Source organism: Aythya marila, assembly GCF_965140915.1.
Source record: "Aythya marila genome assembly, chromosome: 14".
In the NCBI taxonomy this organism is placed as follows: Eukaryota; Metazoa; Chordata; class Aves; order Anseriformes; family Anatidae; genus Aythya; species Aythya marila.
The window spans coordinates 14,119,812-14,131,494 of record NC_139055.1 but is presented as its reverse complement, the minus strand read 5'-3'; the positions used below and the strand labels follow the sequence as shown (position 1 = coordinate 14,131,494).

The 11,683-nt window shown below is 52.2% G+C and overlaps 1 protein-coding gene across 1 annotated transcript; it reads right to left on the bottom strand.

Moving 5' to 3' along the window:
- Nucleotides 1–3,492: 3,492 nt before the first annotated feature.
- On the bottom strand, nucleotides 3,493–6,446 carry RPS14 (ribosomal protein S14). Its single transcript, XM_082771853.1, has 5 exons — nucleotides 6,295–6,446; nucleotides 4,995–5,145; nucleotides 4,529–4,690; nucleotides 4,246–4,322; nucleotides 3,493–3,603 (listed from the first exon to the last, which is right to left on the bottom strand). The coding sequence occupies exons 2-5, from the start codon at nucleotides 5,141–5,143 to the stop codon at nucleotides 3,536–3,538; spliced, it is 456 nt and encodes a 151-aa protein (XP_082627979.1). The 5' UTR covers nucleotides 5,144–5,145; nucleotides 6,295–6,446; the 3' UTR covers nucleotides 3,493–3,535.
- Nucleotides 6,447–11,683: the final 5,237 nt, after the last annotated feature.

Genomic DNA, 11,683 nt, shown 5'->3' with positions numbered 1-11,683 from the left:
ACTGGGGCAGGGGCTCGCAGAAGCCCCCTTGCACCAGCCCCAAAGGCAGGCATTAATTAATGAAGATTAATGAAGAACCTCTGCTGCTCTGAGGGCAAGCAACACTTTAGCACGTCTGTAGAAACCAGCAACACACCCTGGGCATTCAAAAGGGAAAAAATCCCATAAAACCACCCGGTAACATGTCCAGCCCGGGGAGGCACAGAGGGGATCCCAGGGATTTGGTTTCTTTGGCCCTTCGCTGGGTGCAGGGGGAGCGGGGCTGCGAGCACCCAGCCCCGAGGCCGTGGCACCACCACAGCTTTTGGCCCGAAGGGGGAAGTGGGGAGCGAGAACAGGAATTTGGAAAGCGAAAGCAGCGATTTCATGGAGCTCTGCCCCGTGCTGCGGGCCATGAGCCGCGGGGGGAGAGGGCTGCAACCGAGCCCTGAGCCGGGCCTGCCCCTGGCACCGAGCCCCCCGCGGGGCTTTCAGCACTGCATCAGCCCTGGCTCTGCACGCAGGGTTTTAATTAAAAATAAAATTAAAAGTAATAATAAAAAAAAACACTTCTACTTTGCACACGTGGCTGTGGCATTTGAAGTTTTACAGAAGTAAGTTACCGGTTTTCCTAGGAAGATGGCGACCTTCCCTTTAGCAGCTTTCAGCCTTTTATTTATTTATTTATTTATTTATTTATGTATTTATTTATTTATTTATTTATTTATTTATTTATTTTCCCCAGTGTTTCTTCCATCACCTCAGGGCTGTGCCCGGCCCCCACCAGCGGGGTGCAGCCCCCAGCCCCACATCCCCCCCAGCCCCGGGGTCCTGTCCACCCACCATGGACCGAGACCATCCCAAATCCCTCCCCAGCCCAGTCAGCACAGCTCCGTTGTGTGCCGCCCATGAGAGCTGTGACGCTGTTACAGGGGCTGGGGATTCGGCTGTGTTTTTTGGGGGCAAACTGAGCCACTTTGACATCTGGGATGAGGAGCAGTTTGGGGGCTTGGTTCCCAGTTGTGTGCTGCCCCAAGGCCTTGACCCAGGCCTCACAGCCTTTATTTCAGACACGTCAGTGGAAATATCCCCGGGGACGCTCCCCTGATGGGGCTTGGTTCTGGCAGCCCGTGACAGCAGGCACAGAGCTGGGAGCTCTCACAGGGCCCTGGGAGCCACCAGCGAACACAAACCCATCACTGCCATGTGCCTGCCACCTCTCGGCTCTGTTTTTGGGGTATTTTTACAGGACTGGCGGATTCACACTTGACTGCACAAGATAAACCAGCTCTACAGGGGCAGGAAGGGGCACAAAGGGCACGAGGCCTCTCCAGGAGGCCCTGCCGGGCCCCAGGCCCTGTGCTCCCACCACAGCCCAGCTCTCCCCTTTCTCTTCCTCATTTGCTGTTTTCTCTTCTGGGGGATTTCACGCTGCTGCGGGAGGTTGTTCCGAAGACGTCAGATCAGCTGAAAAAATAAAACAGTTTGCCATTAAGAGCCCAGCCCACGCACCGTGCTCGGCGCAGCAGGAGCCCCTGGCTCACCGAGGAAGGGCTCAGCGGCTGCTCGAGCAACTGGTGGAGAAAAGTGAGGCATGAATTGGGGTTACAGCCCGCGGTCCTGTGGGGACACAACCCTGCGGCCAGCCCTGACCCTCCTGCGTGGGAGGGCTCAGCCAGGCAGACCCAAAGCTGCTCTCAGCACACCTTCCCTTTTCTCCGAGCTCCCTGCACGGCGGCTGTGCTTCCCAGAGCTTTCCCCAAATACCCACCTCCCGAAGCAGCCCGATGAACATCACCGTGGACAGTTTAACATCAAAACAACAACAAGGTTTAACTGTATTTTAACTGTATTCAGGATTATTTTTTTAATAAAGATCGCACAGCTCTGCGCCGTCCCCTCCTCAGCACCAGGCTACATTCAGCTCCGTGCTGCCTGAACAAACCAACGTTGGCTTCATTTTTTTCGGCATTTTCTCCATACAAAGTTCAAAGAACACTTAGAGTACAGGAAAATGGCTATTTAAACTGCAATAATGCACTTTTAAGGCAGAAGGGAAAGTTTATTTCTAAAGTTTTCCACAGCCGCGTATAAAATTACAAACAAAACACCCCGGCTATGCCAAGAGAAATGCTGGCTTAGGAACATGGGGCCCGGCAGAGATTTTTTTTTCCACACAAACGGGAAGTCATGTATTAAGCAACAGCTTGCAGAAAACCCACCGCTCGTTAGCTCGCTGACAAGCGTAGCTTTCTTTTCCACAGCAGGGACACCTCGAAGAGATCGTGACTAACTCCGAAACCACAAGCATCCAAGCTTTTTTAACTACAGAAAGGAAGGCGCGCCATGGCTTCAGATCAGTCTCATTTCCTCCACCGACTTACATCCCCTTTTACTGCTAGAGCCGGGGAGCTGAAAACGGAGCTCGGCAGGAGCAATGTGCCCTGGATCTCGTTTGGGGTGAGCGGCCTCACTGGAACAGAGCCTGCTTTGAAAGCAGAGCGCCTCCGACAAAGCTGCTGGTCAAGGTATCCTTTCTGGTAACGAGGGAGGTGGGTGGGTGAAGGAATCCTGTGAAGTATTTTAAGATACAAAGGTGTGGGAAAGCCTGCAGGAAAGGAGTGAAGTCCTTAGACATCAGGATCTTGAGACAGATTTTGTCCAAGGGCCCAGGACACTGCCTTCCAGCTTCATTTATAGGCCACACATCATCATTTATACAATGATCTATATTTGCCATGGAACTGTGCTAAAAATTCTAAGTTTTCATCAATCCTGATTAAGACACAGCTACCATCGCTTAAACCTGACTGCAAGCATTCCTGGACAACTGTTTTAGAAGTGCTCGCTCATTGCCAAGACAAACTCCCACCGCAGAGCATGGAATTGCAGCTGAGGAGACCCTGCCTCTGAAATAAGCTGCCTGCTGCCCTGCCCTCGAGATCAAAGGAGAGCACAAGACTGACCCACGTCACCGCAGGCACTGCGCAGTATTAGGGCTGTGGTCACCATCTCACAGGAGGAATTCTGATAATTTCATCTCCTGAAAGGCAGAAGCCACTATTTTAACCATCAGCTTGACACCGTGAGCATGCAGGAACTCAGCTATCTTAAACTATACTTCTCCCTATGCCCACACACCTTCCCTTGGTCTGAAATCTTTCTATAGCCAAGGAGGTGACAGAAACAAGTCATTTAAAAGCTTGGAGAGCTGCGAAGAGAACATTTTAAGAGGTGGAAACGGGCATTTATTCTATGTGATGGCAGCACGTTCAGTGTAAGGTAAACATCAGTGCAGGAAGCAGGGCACAGCCGGGAAGTGAGGAGTCATTTTTCTGAAATACATCTGGCAGCATAAACGCATCAGCAGAGCAGCTGAGGGAGCTGTAATTTCAGTCATTTTAGAAGCTTTTCTGGTGTACGTTCGAGCACACACAGCACCTCTGTTGTGGCTGTCATCAGACTAAAGCTGCTCAACTTCAGAGCACGCCTCAGCACGCAAACACACAGATAAAAGGTTTTAAGAGAGCTTTAATAATGAAAGGTGCAGCATTGTTTACAGACGACGTCCACGGCGACCACCCTTTCTGCGAGTACTGTCCGAGGGGATGGGAGTGACATCCTCTGCGGGAGCAAAGAAACAAAAAACAAGCAGTTAGCTTCCAGAGGAACCCCCAAAAAACTGGGCAAAGCCACCCACCCCAAGCAGTCAGCCCCAACATCCTGTACCTCAGCAAGCAGCTGTTGTAGAAGCCACGCACTGACAGAACAGTCCACGGGAGGTAAAGCACCCGTGAAATCACCAAATGCTGGTACCCGAGGATTTTAATGCCAAGGATGCAGAAATCCCCATCTTCCTGCCCACCTAAACCAAGCACTTCTGAAGAAACACACCACACACAGTGCGACTTTCAGGGCACCCGGCACTACCACATCTTGCAACTCCCCTACAAAGTTCAGGATTCTCCCTCAAACAGTTTGAGGAACTCAGTTTAAGAATGAGTAAGTAATGACTACGACCAGCACGGTACTTCCAGGTAACCCAACAGCTCTGGCACAAGCAGTTCCAGCACAGGCCCATCATGGAGCCAACCACTTGGAATCCGGAGCCAACTCACGCCACCTCCTGGTGAGTCTTCAATTAAAGAACCCTGTGGCATATGGGCCCAGAGCTCCTTCTGCTTCATAATTCCTCAAAACTTTACTTTAGCAGCGAGGCCCCACACTGACACATGGTGCCACCCACGCAGCAGCTCCATCACTCACCGATGCGGCCGATCTTCATCCCGGATCGGGCCAGAGCTCTCAGGGCTGACTGGGCACCAGGACCGGGAGTCTTGGTCCTGGAAGGGAGAATCGCAGCCATCAGTCTCTTAAAGATTCACAAGCTGAACACAATTCACAAACAATTCATTTAAAAAATCAGTTTCCTCACTTCAGAACGTCCCAATACTGGAACTCACCTTCCTCCTGTCTCAGACCCAAACTGAACTGGTTTCAAGACCAGGCACACCCTCTGCATACCAGTGCCCGCCCCCCCCCAACGTACCTATTGCCACCGGTTGCCCGCAGCTTGATGTGCAGGGCAGTGATGCCCAGCTCCTTGCACCTCTGGGCGACATCCTGAGCTGCCAGCATAGCTGCGTAGGGAGAGGACTCGTCTCTGTCAGCCTTCACCTTCATGCCACCAGTCACACGGCAGATGGTTTCCCTGTAAACAGAAAAGAACACGTTCAGAAAAAGGAATTCCATTCTCCTTCCTATAAATCAGCTTCTGCCTGGTGATGGAATGAGCCATTTTGACACGCTGCTGGATCAGCAAGCCACTCTGCAGTGCCTCAAGCACAATATTCACCACAGAGGTGCACAGCAAGACATCTATGATCACAAACAGAAAGCATCTTATCTTACAGCTTCTCGAGGACTGCTGTGGATCTTCTTGCCAAATACAATCTTTGTTTTCAATAGTGAGAAAGCCAGGTACTGCAGCGAGGCGACCAGTGTGCAATACTCACTTGCCAGAGAGATCAGTTACGTGGACAAAAGTGTCATTGAAGGAAGCGAAGATGTGGCAGACGCCGAACACGTTCTCTCCTTCAGCCACCTGAGGTCCCAAGCTGATGACCTGTTCTTCCTTCTTCTCCTTGCCCTTACGGGGTGCCATTTCTGAACAAAACCAACAAAATAACATATTAGTACATGAAATATGTGTGACAGTGGATTTCTCAGCATTTTCTTAAAGGATTTTATGAGCTGCTCTGCAATTGCAACCTCCTACAAAGCAGGACAACTGAGTTCCTGATGGCAAAATGAATCTGGCAATTTTGAGGTATAATTGGACATCTTAAAAATAATAATAATAATAATAAAAAAGAAAACCAAACAAGGATTTACAGCTTTGCTGTATGCTGGCAAGCAGGCCAGCACCCACAACTGCATAGAGGGGTCTCAAGCTGCTGGTGCTTCTGCCTTTAAGGCCTACACCTCACATGAATAGTGGCAAATGGAGCAATCAGGAATGTTTAGTTAGGTGCTTGGCAATCCCACACATCTGCTCCTGAAGCACAAAGAGATGGTTGCCTGTTTACCTCTTTTGCCAAACACCAGCTAGAGTAGGTGCTTTGCAGCAGAGAAAAATATAGTGACTTCATTAAGAAAATGAACTCAAGGCATGACCTACTTTTATCCACAAACCTTAGCCTGGTGGCCTCCTGTTTACTTAGGAACAGCACGTAACCCTGTTAAATCAAGGTCTAAAAGGCCACTACAGAGCCACTCCAACAATTTTTTCTGGCATGCCCAGCGAAAGGCTGCATCGACGTTACTGTCCCAAAGCAACTCCACTGCTTACAGGCACGTAGAGCCCAGCAGCACTCACCTCCCCAAGCAAAGCGAGCACTAACCCACGGGCAGTTTTTGCCAGGCTCTGCCCCAAAGCAACGCGCCTGCTGCTCCTCAGCACCCCACTGAGCACACGCTGGACGCGGACCCGGCACCCAAGAGGCCCTAAGAAGCCGCTGCCAGACCCAGTGCAGCCCCCAGCCCCCCAGCCCTTCTCCCCTTCCCCCCGTCCGGCCGTGCCGTGCCCCTCCCGCTACCCCGGCCCTCCGCCGACCGCCCACCTACGCCAGCCCCCGGCTCGGCCGCGGCCTAGCGCCGCGCTCCGCCGGGACCGCCTCCCTCGGGCAGCCCCGGGGCCGGGCAAGCGGGCGGCGAGCGGGGCGGGCCGGGGGAGCCGGGGGGAACCGGGGGGGAGCCGGGGGGAGGCGCGGACAGGCGGATGTTATCGGATGGCGGCGGGCGGCCCGCACTCACCCGCCCGTCTGCTCCGGCGGCCGCCGCTGGAAAGGAAGTGGCAGCGCGAGGGGGGCGGAAGGGGCCGCGCTCAGCCGGAAGGGATGGCGGCGGGAGGCCGGCTTCCGCCCGCGCGCCGTAGCTGACCTCCTGAAGATGGCGGCGCCCGCCTCCACCGGGGTTGACCTGCTCAAGATGGCGGAGCTCGCCGCTCAGTGTGCCCCTCCCCAACATGGCGGCGCCCGCCCCGACCGGCACCGCCCTCCTCAAGATGGCGGCGCACTCCCGCTCTTCCCGGCACCGCCCCCTTCAAGATGGCGGCGGTGGCCTCGCAGCTGTCCCCTCCCCAAGATGGCGGCGCCACGCTTCAGAGGGACGCGGTCCCTCAGAGCCTTTCTCGGTTCCATTGGGCGGCGTCTTGCCGTTATTAAACGTCTTCCTAAGCACTACACAATGGTGCCACACGGCCCAGCTTCCCTATGTGTTGGGATGGGTCAGTGCGTGTGCCAGGAGTGTGGGCTACCAGGGCTGTCTCAAATGGCCACCAGCCCTGTGTCAGCCCCTCTGCCCGTTGTCCCAGGAGGCCGTCAGGTCTCTGTTTTAACCTAGTTTCACTGACAGAAGCCATCCTGAAGCAGAAGCCGCAGTGCAGAGCTTTCCGTTGGGCTTTGTGCACGCATCGAAGTTTTGTTCAAACGTAGCATAGCCATGTGGCAAGTGCCCCCCGTATAACATACTGCTCATTGCAGTTCAGTGAAGCAAAATAAATGAGACGGGGAGCACTTAGTATTGGCATAACTACATCCACCCCAGGGCCTCCCTCAGCACATTATGGCTCTGCTCCTGGCAGGGGAGCCCTGGAAGTGCATGCCCAGAGTGGTTTCACAAACCAAGCTCGTGCGTGGGGACGGGACCTCAGGGCCCCCTGCTCCAGCAGCTGCCCTGGCACCGGGCAGAGCTGGCACCGCGCCTGGGAGGTCCCGGCAGAGGCCAGGCACCAGCTGCTCCTTCTGCACTGCTGGCGGGTGGCTGAGCACAACTGCATCTCCTGTGGGATCCAGACAGCCGCCCGGGTTCATCGGCTGTAGGAAAAGCTCAGACACGTTTGCTCCAGAACGCTGGAAAGGCCTGGAGTCCTGCAGGGCAGGGCTGTTCCTCCACCAAGACCCCATCCACCCACAAGACTCCTAGCTATTGACAGCACCGGGTCTAAGCTTAACATCTTCATCCAGGAGAACAGCTACCGCTCAATTCAAGGCTTCCGATTAAGACCTTAAAGCCCTAGCTTAACGTGCAGCGACCTTGCCTGACCCATTAAAGAAAACCAAACAGGGAGATGCTCTACAATCAACATCTCTGTTGACATCTTAGACCTTCAACCTCGTTGTTCAGCTGCCTGATCCCAGGAGACTCCTAGATGAGGCTTACCTGCTAATGTAGCCCAGCTGTACGTGCTTCTTTGTCCTAACAAATTTCTGCAGGAATCAAGCAGGTTTCTAATGTTGTTACTGTCTGCCTTATTTCCTCCTCTAAGAGCTGGTTGCATAACGCTTCCTATCATTCTCACAGAAAAGTCATCGCTATAAGACTATAAGGAGGTGTTCGGGAATTTTACCCGTAAGGGGATGTACATAGAGACTTTAATATGCATAAGTCTTTGGAGCATTTTCTCTTTAGGAGCTAATGGGAGATATTTAAATACACATAATTCTCTGCTGGGAAGTCAGAAGGCTGATGTAAGTGGCACAGACTTTATAGCTGTGAATGATGGTGCCGGGACTCCCTCCTGGAACAATTATCTGGGGAGACTTCTTACACCTCTACAGCAAATAGAATGTAAATTTGTAAAGTTTTACATTACGGCAATCCAGCAAGTGAATATTTAAATCAGCTCCAACTGATTTAAATGGGGCTCAGGAGAGTAAAGATGGGAAACATCAAAGACCTTTGGAAAAAAGACAGATTGAACCTGACTTAATAGCACTTGCGATACGCTTCCTGGGCCTGATCCTGCCCCGCTTCTCTAAATTCCTCCTCAGTGAAACCAGGGGAGCAGAGGAGAAGCAGATGGCTGTAGATGAGGTCTGAGGGAGGCTCCATGTAATTGTTCCACCGGAGGGATTGCACAATCTGAAGGCCCGAAAACCCTTCTGCAGGGAGGGTCCAATGCCTCTGCTTGGACAAAGGAATTTGCTGCTGGCTCGTGGGAAACTTTTGAATCCCCTTCGTGCCTTGCCTGGTGCTTTTTTGCTCTGGCATGAAAAGAGGCCAGTGCAATGCATTTGTCTGCTGCTGAGCCCCCTTGGATAGCACCGCCTTCTGCTTCTGATGCAGAGGGCTAGGAAGGCTGAGCAATCCTGGGGTGTTGAAATTTTTTTAGGGGAGCTTCCACGTGCCCAGCAAGGCCGACATCTTTCAGGGTATCTTTTCCCTTCTCTGGCCAAGCATGCAAGGTCCCTCCAGGGAGAAGAGGTTTGTTCTGTAAGGCTTCCCTGCACCTCCCTGTGCCTCCTCCCAGGAATGATAAAGCCCACTTAGCTCCGTGGGCCACCCTGCCTGCTCCTCTCTTCATTAGCAGCTTGCCGCTGCACCAGGGATCTTCCAGTTTAAATATTGAATGATAGTCTTTTAAAATATACATTGGCAGGACTGCTGTAATTCCAGCCAGGGGCTCCAGTGACACCGGCTGCGGGTTGATTTGACTGACGAGGGGAAGGACGGGGCTGGTGGCCTGGGCAAGGCTGATCCCCCCGTCACTCCTGCCCTTTGCCTGCCCTCTGTTCTGACACAAATCCCGATGGCAGGGACTCCTCCGTGCCCTATTTTTACCCAGATTTGAGGGGTGCTGATCTGAGGGGCTGGGTTTCCCTCTGTTTTGCCTTCCCTCCCTTGAATCTCACCTCCCTGAGGATCTTTCCTCCCCTTTTTGCTGTTTCTCTGCTTGCTCAGTGCAGCCCCGTGTGCGTGCACAGGGCAGACAGCGCTGATCTTCCCCGAGGCTCGCACCCGCCCGCAGATGATGTCCTTGTGGAACAGATGCAAGCCAGAGGCACGGAAATGGGCGAGCTTCCACGTGCGGGGTAACGGGCTGAAACAACCACTGGCTCTCCAAATGAACCTCCAAAAAACCCCAACAACCCAGCGCTTCCCAGTGCAACGCTGCCCACAGCCCCAGAGCAGCTGGGAAGCAGGCTGGGCCCAATCCCTCAAGGCACCCTGCGGGATGGGGTTTTCCTACTCCCAGGGAGGATTTCTCCCCTCTCTCTTTGCCACAGGCTTTGCACCAGTCCTGGTGTGTCTGCAGGGGAGCTGCCCAAATGCCAACCAGGACCAGGCTGCCGAGGACCCAGGAACATTCCCAGGCTGGGATGATTCACAGGAGGGGCACCCGGCAGGGACTCGAGGACTGCGTCCTCCAGCCTGGTGGGAAGGATGCTCAGGCCACAGCAAGGTCAGTGGCAGAGACGATGTGTATTTGCTTTGAGAAATCCCTCAGATTTAGTTCTTAAACATGTAATTAAAATTCCAGCTGCTCCTTGGTTGTAGCCTCTCCAGCCCATGGGAAACCCACAGACAGGGTGACGCTGCAAGCGGATTTCGTAACTCAGCCAGTGACTAAACAAAAAGGGAGCCTGAGAGCCGAAATGGGAATGCTGCTCTCCATCCCTCATCCTGCCCAGGCTTTGGCCCTGGTGGAAACCAGCCCCAGTTTCCCACTCGCTGCGTGCTGCCGCTAGACCGATGGCCTCACTGATGGCCTTGAAACGGAGACTGGAGGAAGAAGAGGCCGAAGTTATTCCTGGAGGCTGAACTCTTGCCATCTGCCTGGTGTGGAGCAGGGTCTGCGCCTGGGACTCTCGTGGGGCTGGTGGGCAACAGCTCCAGGCCCCTCACATTGACATCATTCCTCTAATAACGCCGATAAAGTGAAATTCAGGGCCATGAATGCAGCCATTCACAGGTTTTAAAAAAATAAAGAAAAGTTTTTCCTTTCACTTCTAAGGCCATCAGGCTTCTTAGTTTTAGAAATGCCGTTTGTGCATGCACACATGTAGAACGATGTGTCAGAAACAGGCATAAGAAGATTAAAAAAAGAAATCTCCAACGCTGAAGTTAAAGCACTTAAGGAATTGGCAGAGACTTCAAGAGCCGGTGTCTGGTCCTAATGAAGTTGGTGGAAGTGCTGCCATGGACTTCAAGGGGACTGTAATTTGGCTGTAACTCAGTAGGAAGCTGAAGGTGTTGATTAATAAATTGGAGACAATGCAGAGGAAAGCTGCTAAACTTCTTTCCAACAGATGTGCTGAAGAGGAGCCTGCAAGTCAAAGTATGCAGGAAAGGAACTGGTTTCCACTCTATTTGCAAACAGGAGAGAGGGGAAAAAAAATAGCTGTCTGATATTCATGTAAAACAGTGGAACTGGTATTAATAAATATGAATGTATTTATGAGCAGCCTTCTGTGTCCAGCGAGTAGGTCATTCTTTTCGAAAAAATTGTATTAGCAGATGCCTGAGTGAGTGTTCAACAAATTCCTTTTTCTCCAAAGTAAGTGTTCAGTGGAAAATTTTACCACTGGAGACTGTGGATTCTGGAGGTTGTCCTCAGATTTTGGTGTGTGCCTTTGATTACTCATCGTTGGCTTTTTGTTCGATGATTTGTACATGAGTTTCCTCTGTTAAAACTCTGACAGAGGTTAGCTTGGCCTCAGAAGGCTATTCCTAGTGCAGATACTCTTTCAGGCTGAGTTTGCGAATCGTTTAAGGCTGAAAAAAAAATTCCTTTAATATTCCTTACAGCAGCTCGCAGTTGAAAAATTTCCTGTTTGTCCCTTTTTATTTTCCGAGCTTTCAAGTAACTTTGGCTTAGGCATGATATTCAGAGATCTTTGGAGAAAATACTTGTGAGAGAAGTGAATGTTTAAGGATAAGGAGTCTTTGACTTCAATGAATGCCTCAGAGTGCGTTAGAAAATTTGCAGTCGTAATTGTTTGCGATTCTTTAAGTCTCCTTCCCTATTATTTCTTTTTCTTTCTTTCTTTCCCTTTTTTTTTGTTTTGTTTTGTTTTGTTTTGTTTATCTGCTTGTTTCATTTGATTGAAATTGCTTCCTCACCTCCCATCGAGTAGGAAGCTCTCCCAGAGCGTGCTGCCAGAGCCAAACTCCAGACAGACCTTCTGCTGCGTCTCGTCCCCGTGGGCTGGACACGAAACCTCGTGGGGTCTTCTTCATGCCCATGCCGTGCAGCTGCCCCGGGGTGTGGGTAATGCACCCAGCCGGGCTGGGAGCAGACACAGCCCTGCAGGCGCAGCACGAGCTCCTGTCATGCCTTGGAACGGATGTAGGGAGATCTCAGAGAAGGTGTTTTGTTCTCAGCATTGCTTTGAAACGCCTTGGCAAGGCATTCCCCTGT

What these genes read in the sequence shown, in the direction of transcription:
- RPS14 (XM_082771853.1), bottom strand. Translation starts at nt 5,143, where the DNA reads ATGGCACCCCGTAAGGGCAAGGAGAAGAAGGAAGAACAGGTCATCAGC. An exon ending in GTAACTGATCTCTCTGGCAA is followed by an intron (nt 4,691 to 4,994) that starts GTGAGTATTGCA and finishes TTCTGTTTACAG; the next exon opens with GGAAACCATCTGCCGTGTGA. An exon ending in CGGGCAACCGGTGGCAATAG is followed by an intron (nt 4,323 to 4,528) that starts GTACGTTGGGGG and finishes TCTCCCTTCCAG; the next exon opens with GACCAAGACTCCCGGTCCTG.